This window comes from Excalfactoria chinensis, chromosome 5 (assembly GCF_039878825.1).
Source record: "Excalfactoria chinensis isolate bCotChi1 chromosome 5, bCotChi1.hap2, whole genome shotgun sequence".
In the NCBI taxonomy this organism is placed as follows: Eukaryota; Metazoa; Chordata; class Aves; order Galliformes; family Phasianidae; genus Excalfactoria; species Excalfactoria chinensis.
In genome coordinates, this window is record NC_092829.1 from 43,126,970 (window position 1) to 43,143,878 (window position 16,909).

Consider the following 16,909-nt stretch of genomic DNA (forward strand, 5'->3'; position numbering starts at 1 on the left):
CGGCGAGAGGCGAGGGACAAACAACCGCGGCGCGACCGCGATTACCTTTCACAGGCAAATGATGCTTGCTGTCACCTCTTTAGCCATCCTTTAATAGACCTCATTTTCTGCCTTCAAGTGCTTTGCCTTCAGCAAAGTCTGAATAAATTGCAACTGTTATCTTCACTTGATTCTAGTTCTGTTGTCCTCTAGAAAGCTACTCTACCTACAGTCATCTCAGGGGGCTTCCTCCCCTCGCCCCCCTTTTTTGTTGACAGCAAATGGATCAGTTCAGAATTTATGTCTGCACAGTGTTCATTAAATTCCCGTGTCTGACACTGTGCTGGAATGTTACCTGCTCGTGCAGTAGCCACTGCGCTAAGATACTGGCTTCATGGTTCTCCTCCTGGAGAGATTGTTTCTATGGGAATACTTAGCAAAGGTAAGTCTACTTTTGCTTTACATTTTCCATAATAACTTCCTTGTAGCCTCCCCCAATTTCTGTAATGTGATTTTTTTACTCTTTTTTTTTTTTTTTTTTCTAATTTAATCGTGGTATCATTGGAGATTGAGAATTTTTTTTCACTACAAGAGCCTGCAGATCTGCACAGTTACGCTATCTTGAGCTCATGATCTGATATTCATTCCTTAAAGGTGTCTCTTAGGTTAATACCATCTTGTTGCAGATTGTCACTTAGTCTTTTCAGTGTTTTTTTTCTTTCATGTGGTTTGCTCGTGAAATCTTCGCAATTGTTTGAGCCAAAGTTGTATAAAACATGTTCTTCTTGTGAAGATATGTGGACCAATAAATGGAGTATTACACAACAGCCATTTAAACCTTGTATGAAAGAAAAGATCGAAATTTTCCACTTTTTAAAATGCAAAATTGTTACGTGTCCATCAAACTAAAATTCAGAATTACAGTCAAAGGGAAGCCCTTCAGTCTGTGAATTGTGCTGTCATCGAGATCTTGCACTGTGACAGACTTCTGAAAATTTGCAGGCCTTAATCTTGTCACTGCTGAAAATGTGATTTATAACCATAAATAATAAGTTTGGGTAATTTTTCCTTCTTCTGCAGGTCAGTTCCACCTTCCTGAAGGGATTGTCATCTCTATGCCTGTGAGGTTCCAGAATGGAAGCTGGGAAGTTGTGACGGAATTAGAAATTAATGAAAAAACACGGGAAGTTCTGGAACAATTATCCTACGATCTGATCTTTTTGTGAAATTAAAATGTTCCTTACCCTAAGACATTAACACTAAGGCTTACTATTTTTTCCCTTTGTGTTGTTACACCAACTGTTATAGCCCTCTTTCTGCCTTACTGTTCCAGCTTCCACCTTTTACCTTTTTTTTCCTCTCTATAGAAACACTGTTTCTCATCTACTGGGGGACACTTGGCAAAGGCCCCTCAGTTGAAAAATACTGCACTCCAGTGATAAGAAAAATTGGCTTTGAAACAAAGATCAAATAAGTTTTATCTTGAATTATTTAAGGTATTTATTACTAATTAATTAGTGTTTTCTGTTTTGACTGCTTAGACAATTACCTGATGCTTTGATCTGGGCTGTTGCTAGGCATTTGTTGAGAACAGCATTCATCTAAAAGCAAAACCTTTAGAACTATGTCCTGAAGTCAACTTTTAAGTGCTACAAAACTACTGGACTTCTCTGAAGGTGTTTTCTGACCTATGGGCTTTTAGCAGCTAGCTGAGATACAGGTAAGCGCTGTTACTCTATTTACAAGGAGACAGTAATTTTAGCCTTTGAGCACAGCGTGGAATGTTTTCATGCTTTTAAGGAAACAGAGGTAATTGTAGTCTATTTTATGCATATTTAAAATGTTGTTCATACATTGTCTGACTGATTTCAAAAGAAGGAAGGCTTCTGCGATCAAGTCAATAGATCTGTTGAGAGATTTCTGCCTTACTTGATCTGATTTGTCTTTCTCTATATTTTAACTTAATTGTGCAGTATGTTTAAAAATGCATTTTATTTGCTAAAGAACATATTCTAAGAACCTGTATAGACATACAAAACATAAAGCATGTTGCTTTTCTTGCACTTTGTGGTAGGGTGCCAGAGTAAGGCTGTTCTCATTCTGCACTTAACAATAGTTGAGCTAATGGGATTTGAATTTGTAATTATAAAATTTCTTTCCTGTACATTTGTAACTAATCTTATAGTTCTTTTTTAGTTTATGGGATTGCTCGTAACTATCTGTAAAGGGCAAATACATCCAAAAACACTGGCTGAAATAGTTATCTGTGACCATTATTAATTCAGATGTGATGTTTTAGTAGATGGATGATCTTTTTCCTTCGTATGGTATTTATCATGAGGTAGATATGCTAACAGTGGAGTAGGTCTGATTCATTTCAGTCGAACAGTCCTACTGCAGTCAAGAGCTGGCCTATCTGTAGAGTTTTGTATACTAAAATAAAGACTATATATGTTAATAATGTCTTTCATAAATGGGCATAGCACATATGACATTATGATGTTGCATCATGACCACTAGTTGAGTAAAACACTTAAGCACGTACTTAACTTTGGTACCTTCCTTGAGGACCAGAGTACAAATGTATAATGTATTTATCTATATAAGTAATTTATAGAGTAAGCATTTCACTGTACTGGATTGAGAGCTCATTATCCCACGTAAGGATCAAGTGCTAATATATTATGCACACTGTTGAACTCAGTGAAGGCAATGGAGCTGTTCTTATTAGAGTGAGTAAACTGAATTATAATATAGGTGAGTTTAGGCTGTGCATTTTTATATTCAATTTCTTGTTTTATTTTACATACCTTTGGTAGAGAGACAAAAGGAGGAAAACAGAGGCAAGTTATATTTTTGTCCATCTGTCATTTGTCAGACGTGTAGAGTTTAGGTTGCTACATGTGGGTTATATTTAATTCATTGCTTAGAATCTTCTGATTTCAGTGATTTCCCTACATTGATTTTTCTGTCAAAGTATGCGGAGGCATACAGTGCTGCACCCATTTTAGGAGTAATTGCATAAGCAAAGTTGCATGCCTATGTAAATGTTGGGCAGAACTGCATTCTTGCAGAACTCAAGGTTGAATCCAAGCTGTAAATCTTGCTAAAGGAAGAAGGCAGTGATGCTGAAAAAGGGACAGTGGTGCTTCTTTCAAAGAGGGACTTCAATAAAAATGGTGGCATTGTACTCTATAATGCGGAAGTAATAAAAGCAAGTCTGAGTCCCATCATTTTTAATATTTACAGGTTATTTAGAGACTGAAACACAAAGTTGCAAGTTTTGCCAATTATGATGATGAACAATATATTTATAATAGATTTACTGATTATAGATCTTTATGCTTCATAATTGGCCAATATTCTATCATGTTTCTGACAAGTGATCAGTGACTCACTGCAAAAATGTCAATAAGTGTCAAACAGTGAAAACCTGGGTAAGTTTTGTTTTAATACTGAATTTATTGCTTAGGCTTCAGATAGTTTTCAATTATTTAATTTTTATTTCTACTGAGTTTTCTACTGTAATCCTTATATATGTGTGTGTGTGTGTGTGTGTGTGTGTATAGCCTTTAGTATCTTCAGTTACTTAGTCCTGTTATATCTAGCATTTTTCAACTGTAATACTAGCTGGCAGATAGCTTCTATACTAAATTCAAATTTATATTTTTATGTTTAAAAATCTAATGTAGTTTAAAGTGTTAAAGACATGAGGTCTGACAGAAAAATTTGTTTGTTATTATCAGTGACGCACATTCAGGGATGTGTTAGGATTCATGCTTAAGCTTTCTTTTTCACTTCCTTCAAAAAAGGAATACTGTCAGCTTAGTTGAATGCTTCGGTTTGAAAATTTTATAACATAGACTCACAAGCAATTGCAATCACTGGATCTTGAGAGAGCAGTCTGGTGTAAAGGTATACTTTAGCTATCTTGAAATTATTCAGTATGGACTACGTGGTAATCCTATATGTAAGCACTGGACTCCTGAATAGTCAAAGATCTCACTTCCTGTTCTTCAGCTGCTTTGGGAACAGTTTTCTCCTTTATGTAATTTTGCAGTTAGTAAAGTTGCCCATACTTTATCTTGAGCAGAGGTTGCCAGATTTCTGGTGTTTTTCCACACCTGATGCCATATCTACTTTGTTGTTTTATATAATTCTGTTTAATTTCATCTTTGAAATGCATTCAGTACATTTTTCAGATTGTAAGGTTTTATTGGAATGGTTCAATGTGCCTCAATTCTGTATTTTTGCACTTTGATTTGTTTCATTATAGAATGTCTAATGCCATCTGCTCACTTAAAATGAATCCAGACTTGCAGGGTAAGGATTTTTCTCATTTCTTACCAACTTTTCTTGGGAGATATTTTTGTATCTGTTTATATAGAGACTACTGAATTGTAATGAAGTCACACAATTCTCAGAATTTCTGTGCTAAAAAACCTAATTCCTAATTGACAAATTACACAGCTATGTTGCCATGTTTTTAGATCTGTCATGGCACCTTCTCTGCCATTACCACCTTGATTCATGGAATGATCAAGCATGCAAGGGTTATGTTTCCAAATCTGTAGTGTATATATATATTCTTTTCACATGTTCTAGAATAGGCATGAAGGATGGCTGTACACTCCCAATTCAAGTTTAAAATTGTAGGTAATATTTCATCTGCTACACAGCAAGTAGTGCACAGTACAAAATTAAAGGTAACCAGCTGGAGATGACAAGAAACTTTTCCTATACATGTAGGAATTCTGTCTGCATCTCAACAAAAATCACTTATGTGTCTTGAAGTAGTATTTGACTCTCTGCAAAATGCATGCTGGTTTTCTGTCCAAGGGGAAAGTTCCATCCGTATGAGAAATCTGTTTAGTTATTCTGTCCTGCCAAGTTGTCTCTCATAAGTAATAAGCCTGACGTATTTTATATTTAATTTTATTTACTTATTTATTTATATATTTATTTATTTGCTGTTGACTTGTATGCTCTTGCAAGTTAATTCTGAACTATTGATTGACTGGCATGAAATGTCTTACTATGACACTAAATATTGCCAGTAAGGGTGATCTTGAACAACAGATGTAATGAAAACAAGTGTGTAGCAAATGGCTATTAAAACAGATTCTCCCCATTTAGAAGGCCATCTTGCATGTTGAAAGTATTCGAGATGGATTATGAGTATGTTTCTAATGTTTTATATTCTTTCTTAGAGAAAGAAAATAAACATTTTGGACTTAATCTATAGTCCAATGAAAACTGCAGGAATCAGTATTTCTTTCAAAAATGCTTTGGACCACATTACTGAAGAAAGGGAACTGATACTGCAAGGGAGTAAAAACTCATTTTTCACACTGTATGACATGCTACTCTAGGTACTAAAATAGTACCGTGAAACATAATGTGACAAGAGCAGGAGTAGACAGATGGTATGGTAGATAGGGCTTATTTCTATCTGCTGCATCTGGGAACCAGCAGAGCCCATAATTTGCTGACTATTAACATTAGTCTGGGACAGTTGTGTGGAACCATTGCACACAGATTGGCCCATTTCCATACTAAACAGGTAGAGAGTTACATAAATTACTTCTGCACTGTTATGCATTTTATTTCTTGCTTATGCTATTGTGATCAGCCTTTTTGTTGTTTTGCAGCTCTAGATATGTGTGTAAAGAAGCAGGCATAAGTCAAGTCCTGAAACCCTTACTTTCCTCTCAGAAAATCATGCTTTAGTGATGTAAAATGGAAGAGCTGAAATAATGTAAGGGCATAGGATTTAAGTGAGCAACTTGAGTGGAATGACTAAGCAGAGATGTCAAAAGCTAGTTGCTTTGGTAAGCTGCTTGTCTTACGAGACAATTCCAGATGTTGATCTTGGCAGAAAATTTGTTTAATGCTTCGAACAAAAGACATCCAAAACAATAACCCTGCTGTACAGACTAATGAACTGTTCCATGCAGAAAAGCATCTCTACTCTGATCAAGAATGTGTTTTGCCTAGAAATACTTCAGTATGATCCTAGCTAGAAGTACACTTACTGCATGTCCATTTTTCAGAGACTTAATTCCTGAAGAAGCATACATGCTTTGTCTATTAATACTATTTTTCTGACTCATCACACCACTGGCAATAGGACCATTTTCCTCACAAAGCTATGGGAAAAAGAGTGTTTTCATGTTTATCAAATTTGTCAGAATTTCCCTTGAAAAAAAATTGTTGTGGGTTTTGACCAAGTCAAAATTTAATTATTTCTGGTTTTTTGTTTGTTTTTGTTGTTTGTTTTGTTGTTTGTTTGATTTTTGTTTTTCTTTGTTTTTTAATTAACTACTCTACTATGTTGTTTTTTTTCACAGAGGCTTTCAATGACATTCAGAGCTCTGTCTACAGAACAGCCCTAAAACTACGCTCACTACAAAGTCTGTGCCAGTGTTAGTAGATGAAGAAAATTGTGTGCTTTGACAGGAAGAGGAATCTGTAGAAATTCTGTGTTCCTGTCACCTTGTGTTATTACACTACTTTCCTCTCTCATTTTCCACCTGAAAAATTCAGAGTGCATTATAAACACCTAAGAGCTAGATGGTTCTTTGTGTACAAATCAGTTCTTTCCCTATTTGAATATACATTGGAATACATTAGTAATGCTCTAATGTATGAGAGAACTGGGGTGTTATTTCTATCGACATTGTTATGTAGACATCACTGGCAATTAATGAATCTTTATATTATCTGTAGAAGTTGAGTTATTGGAAGTAATCATAGGTGATCAAAAATGTGTTTACAGGCACTAGAAGTATTAATGAGAATTACTATACTATAGTTATTACTATACTATATGAGAATTACTAATATTACTAGTATTAATGAAAATTACTATACTATATATATATAGGAGTAATGATTAATATTACGTACATATATTATAATGTTACAAGTATTAGAAATTAGAAACAATTAGAAACATTGTAAGTATTAATGAGAACAAACCAAACTACGACAGGCAGAAATCCCCAGCCTAGCCCTCATTCTCTCTGGCTTTGAAGTAAGAATTCTGTACAAGCAAATGGAACAAAGCCATGGGTACCTAGTCTGCTTTGAAATAACTGGATCTAAATTCCATGCTGAGACAGGATGCATAGAAGTCTTGAATTTTCCTCTGTTAACAGTCTGTTGCTGAAAATGTAGTTATTATAAGTGAGATGTTTAGGGGAGTGTCAAAAGACATCTAGTTTGTTAGTTGTGGCCATGTATTAGTTTGTGTTTGCTCTTCTGTGAACATATGTAGCTGGATTTCAGCCCTGACATGCTACATCTACCTGGTGCTGTGTCTATACTGATGTGCTAACTCACAGAGGCACTGGTTTTCTTTAGCTCTGTTGCTTAGACCTCCATGTTGCCTCAGCATTCGTAGCAGCTACTCCAGTTACCTTCTTTAACACTGGTGACCAGAATTGCACACAGGAAGAGCTTCACCAGTGTCTTGCACTGATACTTTCAGTCTTCAGTGGAAAGAATAATGGTGACATATTCTAAGGTCTTCCCTCTTTCTTCGGGAGCCTTATTTTATTGAGAGTGATGAGAGATGAATACATGCATATACTCCAGACTTTCATTCTTGATTCTAATTAATCATCCCTCTGTTGTACTGGATGTGACTTTTGAGCAGCCATAGTTCATTCTTCCCACTGGTTATTAGTTATGATACATTTTATAGCATAACGTATAAGCAACTTTCTTGGCCAAAGTATGTTATTTCTCTTTATATCTGAAATCAGAAAAAATCCTGCTTTGAAGTATGCATTGATTCCACAGTGTTAGTGGAACTTTATATTGTAGTACAAAATGGTGCATAAATCTGGAGTATCTCTCACTATATATACAATGAAATGTAGGACTACAAATTAATTTGCAGTTACTGTGCTGTTTTCATTTATAATTTGCACACAGTTAATGACATTATTTTCCTTCCCCTCCTAAACTATTTCAAAACCATCTCCAGGGAATTTTAGTTGAGCCATTCTATCCTTACAGCCTCACAAGTTGTGCTGTATCCCTAAACCCAGCAGTTTCTTTCTTTTTTGTGTCGAGTACTGTGTTAGACTTAATTGTCTAGACTTACCTAAAGCAGGTACTTTCAATTAAAAAAGAAAAAAAAAAAAAAAAAAAGTCCAGCTTCCACTCAAGAGAAGTCAGGAATCCTCATTTGTTTCTTCCTTTGTTTTCCCACAGTGGATTTGATTGATGTTTCTCTGATTCAGCACATCTTATCAAGTGAACAGAGACGGAGGGAAAAGCATATTTCTCTGAAAGTGCAGCAGCTCTCTGGAATGCTGAAGGAGCTGTTTGAAAGAGCAAGGTTGGAAAAACCAGGCCAGGTAGATCCAAGAGCTGCCGAATTTACATTGAGCCTGCTAGAAGCCATGTATGACAGGTGAGAGAGAGCACAAATATAAACCCATCACAAAGTACTGAAGTACTGCTAGATCAAATCTATTTCTACCATTCTTATATCACTTTTGTATTAAACTCTCCTATGATGATGGTATTTTCTTTAAGTTAGGCACAATATATTTCAGATACAGAAAGGTGGGGTGCAAGCATTAGCAGAGAAACAGTGGTAAGGTAGTTCCAAAAAGTTCAGTTATCTGCCTGCCTATACTAGCTTCTTCTGTGAGCATCATTGTACAGAGACTCTTCACTTGACAACCAGGGTTTTATGATACACTTCAGAATAAAAATTCGTATTTGCCTTTGTATATGCACTTCCCATTGTTAATTTTTCTCCAGTTTATTCACAAACAATATGGATTAACTCATTAACTGCAGGATTGGTTCATTACTGTATCAGATTTAAAAGAAAAGGCTTAGTTCATTGTTGAATTTGTTCACCACAGATGAAATTAATTGCCTTTTTCATCAGAGCAAAGCTTTTGACTGAGAATGTGGTTAAGATGTTCTGCAGCATTCTGTATTGAAATACTGTTAATCATATGATTACTACTACATATGATTAGTACTATTTTAGATCCCATGTTATTAATTTTTTGTACTTACAAAATCAATTAAGTCTAAGAATAAACAGATGTATTTCAAAGCACAGCTAAAAACATCAAGTGTATTTTGTAATTTTCTTGCTTTAAGTACCACCTCAGGAAAATTGTTTAGAATAATCTCCTTAACAGAACTATCTTGTTTTTTAATCCTGTTTTGCAAGGACAGTATATTCCTTTCTTTATGCTGTAATATCTTTTTATAGATCTGTTTTCACAAGTTTCTTTTGTTTTCACAAGCTGCATGGATAGGATAGAAAAAGTATTTCATTATTTTCTCCAAATCACGTTATCTCTGTGCCATTCTCCACTTTCCATTATCAACTGAAAGTTTTTCAAGACAAGAAGATATAAGTGCTGAAGCTCTGCCATGTCTGAGTGGTTGTTTAATTGCACACTTTTTATATGGGTTTTTACTTCATGAGATTTGAAAATAACTGTCACAAAAATCTTCTTGTAAGCTCCATTAAACAGCAAAGCCTGGTGAATATTCTATGCATGTTCTATTTGAATTGCAATGAAATTAGAGGAAGTTAATCCAAGAGTCAGTTGCAGGAGTAGGTCTGGGGCCACAGTGAGGTTGCCTGATGATATAGTAGAAAAAACAGATTGTAGTACTGCTTTCTCATTCATATTTGGAAAGGCCTTTCACAAGTAAAGAGGAAGATTAATTAATTAATTACATTTAGGATGAGTACTGTAAGAATAGAATTATGTTTTAATTAGAATGTGAGGTCTTTTAAGGAAATACTGTATTTTTAAGACTGCATGGTATCTTGAACATTGTAGTCATGTTCAGTTACAAACAGTCCTAGACATAAAATATCACTGCAGTGCTACAACTGCTGTGTACATACAAAAGAATATGAATGTTGAAGTTATCTTACAGTGTAACTATTTGTGTTTTTGGTGTATGTAATGTAACTGATTTTATTTGTCTAGGTCTGGAACAGGCTATATCAAAACTAGATCTGCTGCAGCAGCCCTAATTGCCCTTTCAAGGGACACTCTACTTGCTAAATACAGAGGTGGGAAATGTACAATTTTATATACTGTGTAAAATACTGAACGTTGAGAAAATACTGGGTGTTTTTTGTTTTGTTTTATACTTTAAAGAAGTAAAAATCTGATGCAGAAAGTAAATTATGTTGTAGGAAAAGGCTGATGCAGAAAAGTACTTTTTCATCAGTGTTCGTATTCATCTCTGCAGAAATGGTCAAAGCTCGGCAGTGAAGACCAAGTTCTGTTTGCCTAGCAGAAAAAAGCAGAAACCCCTGATTTTAAATTTCACTAGAGCAGAAAACAAATGTGTATATTTGATCCAAGAAGTCATTAGAGATCTTTTAAATATTAGACAAAAAATGCTTATAAAAGGTAAAGCTAGCCCAGTGCACAGAGCAGCACAAAGGCTTTTACCTGAATTAAATGCTCAAAATGGAGAAAAAATGAACTTCAAGAGGCATATTGGCTTCATACTCTCCCATTGCTTATCATGCATTTTCTTTCAAATTACTTGTAATTGTCAGTTCACAATTTAAACAGGACATATTTAACTGTGTTTCTTGCAGCCATGAAAATGAGCTTCGTGTTTCCTCCATCCTTCCAGTCTTAGCTGTTAAGGATAATAAATTGCTATAATTTCATTCTTAATTTGCTTTCCTCATCTTTTTCCTTTCTCTGTTGGGGTAAGTACAGTCAGCAGTCACCCAGTGCCTGCTAGATTTGATAATTAAAGGAGAGTTGTTTTTAGAGGTTTACTTGATACTTTGTAATAATGACGCAGATATTTTGAGAATAAGTAGCTAGAAGACTCTTCAAGCTTTACTAGGATTCTAGTTTCCTTTCTTTGATCGTTTTCAGCTTTTTTTGAGTTTTATGCTGTTCCTGATGGGAAGAAGGCCTTGATTACCCGTAGTGCTCTGAGAGACCTGCTAACTGACTTGAATCAGGTAATGCCACTGCAGTGCTTTTAGGTAACAAATCTCAAAGAAGGAATTCTAATCCAAAAGAAGAACATACACTGTTGATACTTTCTGTGTTTGATTCTATTATGGTACTGATGTCATCAGGACACTGTGTGGACTTAGGGATCTGCCGTACAAAGTAGGCAAAATAATCAAATTCTCTAGCTATTCTTTGTCTGAACAATGTCTGACATTGGTATCTATGTGTATTCATTTTGCTTGAGCTTAAAGGTTCTGGGAACAGCTGCATGCAGCCATTGCTAAAGCAGTTTCAAACTTCATATGTTTGCACTTGCTGGAATAGCGTGCAGTTGCAGAATAATACCTTAGCATGCAAGTATTTCCAGCTTAACTGGTGCTAAAAATGGGGTCTTAAAATGAGTCCTGAGATTCAAACCTACTGTCCTTCAGTATCCTAATGTGGTAACATAGTGTATTGATCCATTGGAATAAGTATGCTGGAAGCAAGTCATTCTGACACGTGTTGAACTCTGAAACTGTGCACTGACGGTAGGAATCTGAATAGCTTTTATTGAGGAGAGTATGTCAAATGGCATTTCTGAAAGGTGCTTTGTCACCATTGTGCTTCTACCATCTCTGCTGAGCATGATGGGAGCATCTGTTTTTTATTGAGGTGCTTCTAAGCCTTTCCTTTCTCCATGCAGATCCCAGCCATTGTAGGAGAAGGCTGCACTTTGTCTTGTGTGGAAAGTGCTACTCAGAGCTGTTTCCATGGGGTGAGTGAAATTCAGATGTCCTGGGACGTTACTTTGAATGTTGGTGATAGATTAAGATTGGAAGTGTGACACCATGTGACATATACCAGTATATACCCTTAAGAAGCAGGGCTGTTTGTCATTCTTGCAATATAGAGGGTGTGATATCTATGGAAATATAGATGGTCAGTAAGATACTACTGAAGACTTGCATTTATTCTGAACCTTTAAAACCCAGTAGTATTTTTTATGAATGAAAAAAAGAGTCCAATATGAGAACTTTTATTAAGAACTGTAGATAAGACACCAGTTGTTTTCAAGGAAATGGCTGAACTTGAGATGTATATTTTTTCCAGGTTCTGAATGTAGGAATTGTTGAAGAAAAATTCCTGTCTTGGCTGAGATCAAGTCCTGCTCTTCTGCAATGGCTCCCCACATGTTACAGATTATCAGCCACAGAAATGGTTTCTCACCACGTTAGATGTAGAGTCTGCAAGACTTTCCCCATTACAGGCCTCAGGTATGTCAGTAACTACTGTAACTACTATAGTATCCACCTAGAAAGTACTTACTTTGCATACTCTGCAGGCTTAAACTACTATATTAAGCAATAGACATGAGACATAACAAATCAGATGTAGGAAAGAGAGGACTATCCCAGACTCCAGCCTGGCTCAGGCTTCCAACCTGTTTCACTTCATTTCACTGGCACAGGCATTATTTTGGACACTTACAGAAAGTAAACTTGCAGATCAGTGGTAAAGCCAAGAATTTAACTTCTGTATCTCATTTTGTAGTTCTTTACCCCATAATCAGTTGGGCATATTAACTGACTAGTTAAGTTAGCCATCTTATGATCTTATTCATCTAAGTAAAAATGCCTCCTGATTAAAAAATAGACATTACCTATGGACCAGAATGTATAGAGCAGTGTTTTACTGCTACTGCCTTCTCACTGACAGCAAGTTTAGAGGGTATGTGTTTATTTTTTAAAATTTTTGTGAAGTTACAAATTCTACATGAATAATGTAGAACCTAAGGAACCTTACAGTTCCACGAGAGTAGCAGATATATATATATATATATAGAGAGAGAGAGAGAGAGAGTGAGTGAGTAAGCTATAAGAATCATGCAGATGTCACCGTATTTTCAAAAGTGATACTAGAACAATTGTTTGTTTGGGGGTTTTATGGACTGAATTTCATTGCAGCAAATTAATAATACCAAAGATCATGACTGGGTTCTGGAGATTACTCCATTGTCATGTGCACAAGATAATGCTTGCTATTTAGAAAATGCAGGTGAAAATCTTTATTCAAACTTAGGTGCTTCTCTGCATTTTAGAATGCAGGGATGTGAATTCCTAGTAGTCCAGCTCACTTACATCAAGTTCTCAGTTGCAAGAAAGTAACTTAATCCTTTTCTTTACTTTTACAGGTATCGCTGTTTGAAGTGCCTGAATTTTGACCTTTGCCAGGACTGCTTTTTCACTGGCCGTCTCAGCAAACCACATAAGAGTTCACATCCTGTTGTGGAACACTGTGTGCAGGTAAAGTTCTACTCTCCTGTTCTGGTTTTTCATGTGGGCAATTAGACAGTAGACTCTTGAGCTAAACTGATTATATAAAATTATGTATCTATTAGCCATGGTACCCATGAGGTATTAGGATTTATTTATCTGAGAACAGTGAGTCAGGGAAAAGAAAAAATGAAGACTTCTAATTTAAGAAATGTTGTGTTCTGAAATAACTGAATAGAGCCATGGAATGTCAGAGTGCAAGTCCTCTTCCCAGGGAGATGTTTGGTTAATATCATCATTAAAAATAATGTAGAGATGTCCATTCCTCCAAATATCCTTCCCTATGCTCCATGAGAAAACAGAACAATCAAATGACAACTTATGTCCTCATGCAGAGATTTCTATTAGGGACATTAAATTGAATGGGGAATGCATGGGAACATGTTAATGTCAAAGCACAAGAAGAAAGAGCAGGAGGGATGTGTCAGAGTCAGGAAATGATGATAGATTCCTTGTTCAGCAAGCTCATAGCCCTTCCATACACACAGCTTCTCAGGACAGTCAGATTAGGAAAATAAAAAACAGCCTGAAACAAGGGACAAAGCCATTTGAAGATAATAATGTAAAGGTAAGGGACAAGACTTGTGGCTATAAGGCATCCAAGACAGAAGACAGCAAATAAATCCTCACGACCCACAGAACTGAGCAGAGGTGGAAAGATGAAAGATCACAACTGTGAGTTCCAAAAGGAATTAAAGTTGCATCCAGAAAACAGCACAGTGCAAGTAACCCAGGAGTCTGAAGGAGAATTGGCATCTCTTTTCCTCCATGTCAGTGTAACTCACTGTAGTCATACCATGTGGATACATACACCTTGGTATGTGAATGCTGGAGAGACCACCTGAACACATGTACAGTAGTAATTTTGAGTGAGTTAGTGTGAATGAGTGAAATCAATTTTGGTTTAAAATCAAGCTCTCTTTCTCTCTTATACTGTATGACATTAAGTTTTCCTATGTTGTTGCTGCAATATTGAAACTGAATAGCTGGACTCAAGTTTTGTAGAATGGTTTGTATTGGAAGGGACCTTTTAAGATCATCCAGTTCCAACCCCCTGCTATAGCCAGGGACATCTCCCTCTAGGCCACGTTGCTCACAGCCCCATCTAGCCTGGCCTTGAATGCTTTCAGGGAGGGGGCATCCACAACCTCCCTGGGCAGTCTGTTCTAGTGTCTCACCACCTTCACGGTAAAGAACTTCTTCCAGAATAGAATATCTCATCTAAATCAACCCTCTTCCAGTTTTTCTTTCTTTCCTTTTTGTGAAACATACAAGAATTGCTAGTGAGTCCTTTTTCCCATGCATTCTACTCTTAGCAGTGCTTGGTCAATTAAATTTTCACTTTGTCTTAACTAAGGTGCGGGATGCAGAGATAGATTTGAAGTGTCAGCACTTTTTCCTTACTGTGCTGCCGCCTTGTGGTAATATTGAGTAATGACTGGGATGCATGCTGTGTGTTTTCTTCTGTTTTCCTGTTCAGTCTGTTAAGTCTTTCCCAATGTTCTGCAGCAGTCATTTTCTGGGAAATAATTGGTTTGTGCCCTGCCATAATGAATTCGTGGGGCATGGTTGTTTTACCTGACCCTGCTGAGAGAATTGGAAGTATGGTTTTCATTGTACTATACAAGAGGAGGATGTGAAACACTGAAGGCTGTATATATTAACACTTCATACCAATTTAAAAATTACTTTTTCTTCTATTGTTTGAAAGAGAATTTATGAACTAGTTGGACAGAATTCTCGTGCATTTGCTGAAACACTGTGTTAAACATTTACAAGCTGCTTCAGTTTGGCCCAGTCAGGGTATTTGTTTACGTACAATAACGGGAGCTGATCTTGCCTGTGGCCCTGCATCATCATCTACATCTCTACATCTCAGACAGCAACTTCAGAACTCTTCAACTGTTGAACAGCTGGAACTTTATACATCTTACCTTTGCCTTGGGCTGTGCCTACTTTTGGACAGCACCTGTTTGAAAACTCACCCCCTTCTCCATTATCTTGTATTCCAACAGATGTCAGCGAAGGCAAATGCAAAACACCTTCTTTGCACTGTCAGAAACAACCTGTTTCAAGCCTGCTGCAGAAGAAAGGAGGCTCAGGGAAGGAAAGATTTGGAGATAACAGAGGAGAAGCATTTCCCTACTGACAAAAAGATTCAGTGAGTTTGTTTAAAATTATTTTTTTCTCTCTGAATAAAGTGTCAGGCTGTAGGACTTGATTGAGTTCTTTAAGTAAGTGGCTTTGTCATGATTTTCCCGTAAACACCTGCAAACATAAATGGGAAGTTACTGCACATTGTTCTGTTGCTTAACAATAATTACTATGCTGACAACCTAATGACCAGTTGTCTTAAAAGATACAACTTGCTTGTGTCCTTCCCTCCTTCCCTATGTCATCTCCATCTTTCTGTGCCATATCTAATGCTCAGGTTAAGGTGAAGCATTGCAGATATTTAGCACCTGTCATGGAAAAACTGCATGGATTTTAAGCACCTCCTCTGTGACAAATTCATTGGAAATTAAGTGAATATTTCCTGTGTGTGACCCACCGTGCTGTCACCGAGTAGCATTCTACTCAATCCCACTGAATAGCAGTCCTGTGGGATTACTCACTGTTGTGAGTAGCTTATTTTTTGCATCACCATTCTTTTAGGTCATTTCTATTTTGCCTGCTTTTAGTTAATGTGTAAATTCATTACTGTATTTCCACAGATCACAGTAGTTAATAATGTGCACTGGAGGTTGTATTGTGATTTTCTGTGTAGTTACTCCTTCTTTGCCCTGGGATTTTGGTTGATATTTAAATCCAGAGACTGAAGAGAACAATTACAGGAGATGAGCACACAGACTTATAACAGATGAAAAACCTTGCTTGTTGTGTAAAGACCTAGAAACTCTCTTGCATCTCATGTGTTCTGCAAATGAGAGTGAGAACAAAACAGATAAAAGATCACTCCTCCCTAAAAGAGTTATATTAAAATAACTTTATCCCTGTGGGAAGGAAGAGAAAGATCTGGTTATAAAACTTGACTATGCTGTAGTGCTAGGTAAATCTATTGCTATTCAAAACCAATTTGTTATTTTCACTGTGATCAATGGATGATAGTTACAGTGATTGTCATAAAGAATATTATTTCAATGTTTGTACTTCAGAACATGGTAAAATGCAAACCATTTTCCACTGTTAATATATCTCCTCTTGTTCTCAACAGTGATATGTTTCTCCATTCTTGAATATTGTTTAATCCTTCTGTGAGCAATCAAGATTTCTCTGTGATTCTCAGTGGGTTTTTGCTTACCTTATGCTTGGATAGCAGTTAGTGAAAAAGAAGCATTTGAGGGTGTCATTATAGGTGTTGCTGTGTGGCTGATAGGTATCTAGGCTTTTCCCAGCATGGAAAAACCTGCACAGAAGGCTGTCTGGCCCTTTGCTATTGTTTCATCATCGAATTTCCCAATATATTTAGCTCTTGATTAATACATAACGTGAAAAGTAGAAGGAGCAAATTGCACTGATGCTAAATGGAAGGAGAGAAGAATCTGATGTTGAGGTGCTGTTTAAAGAGTGGAATTTTTGAGAAATTTCATTCTTTCAGCTAAAAATCTGCCAATGGGCATGGCCAGA

General features: G+C 36.4%; 1 protein-coding gene across 3 annotated transcripts in view; it reads left to right on the forward strand.

The window, feature by feature from the left end:
* The first annotated feature begins 17 nt into the window (after positions 1 to 17).
* The window catches only part of LOC140253069 (dystrotelin-like), a 40,836-nt gene continuing 23,944 nt past the window's right edge, over positions 18 to 16,909 (forward strand). Inside the window, exons 1-11 of one of the 3 annotated variants that reach the window (XM_072338425.1) lie at positions 18 to 421; positions 1,060 to 1,699; positions 4,256 to 4,302; positions 6,330 to 6,404; positions 8,203 to 8,404; positions 9,966 to 10,051; positions 10,884 to 10,972; positions 11,653 to 11,724; positions 12,060 to 12,223; positions 13,141 to 13,252; positions 15,298 to 15,443. In XM_072338425.1, coding sequence (XP_072194526.1) covers positions 4,257 to 4,302; positions 6,330 to 6,404; positions 8,203 to 8,404; positions 9,966 to 10,051; positions 10,884 to 10,972; positions 11,653 to 11,724; positions 12,060 to 12,223; positions 13,141 to 13,252; positions 15,298 to 15,443 — 992 coding nt within the window. In that variant the 5' untranslated portion in view covers positions 18 to 421; positions 1,060 to 1,699; position 4,256. The other 2 variants (XM_072338422.1, XM_072338424.1) reach the window with 2 other exon arrangements.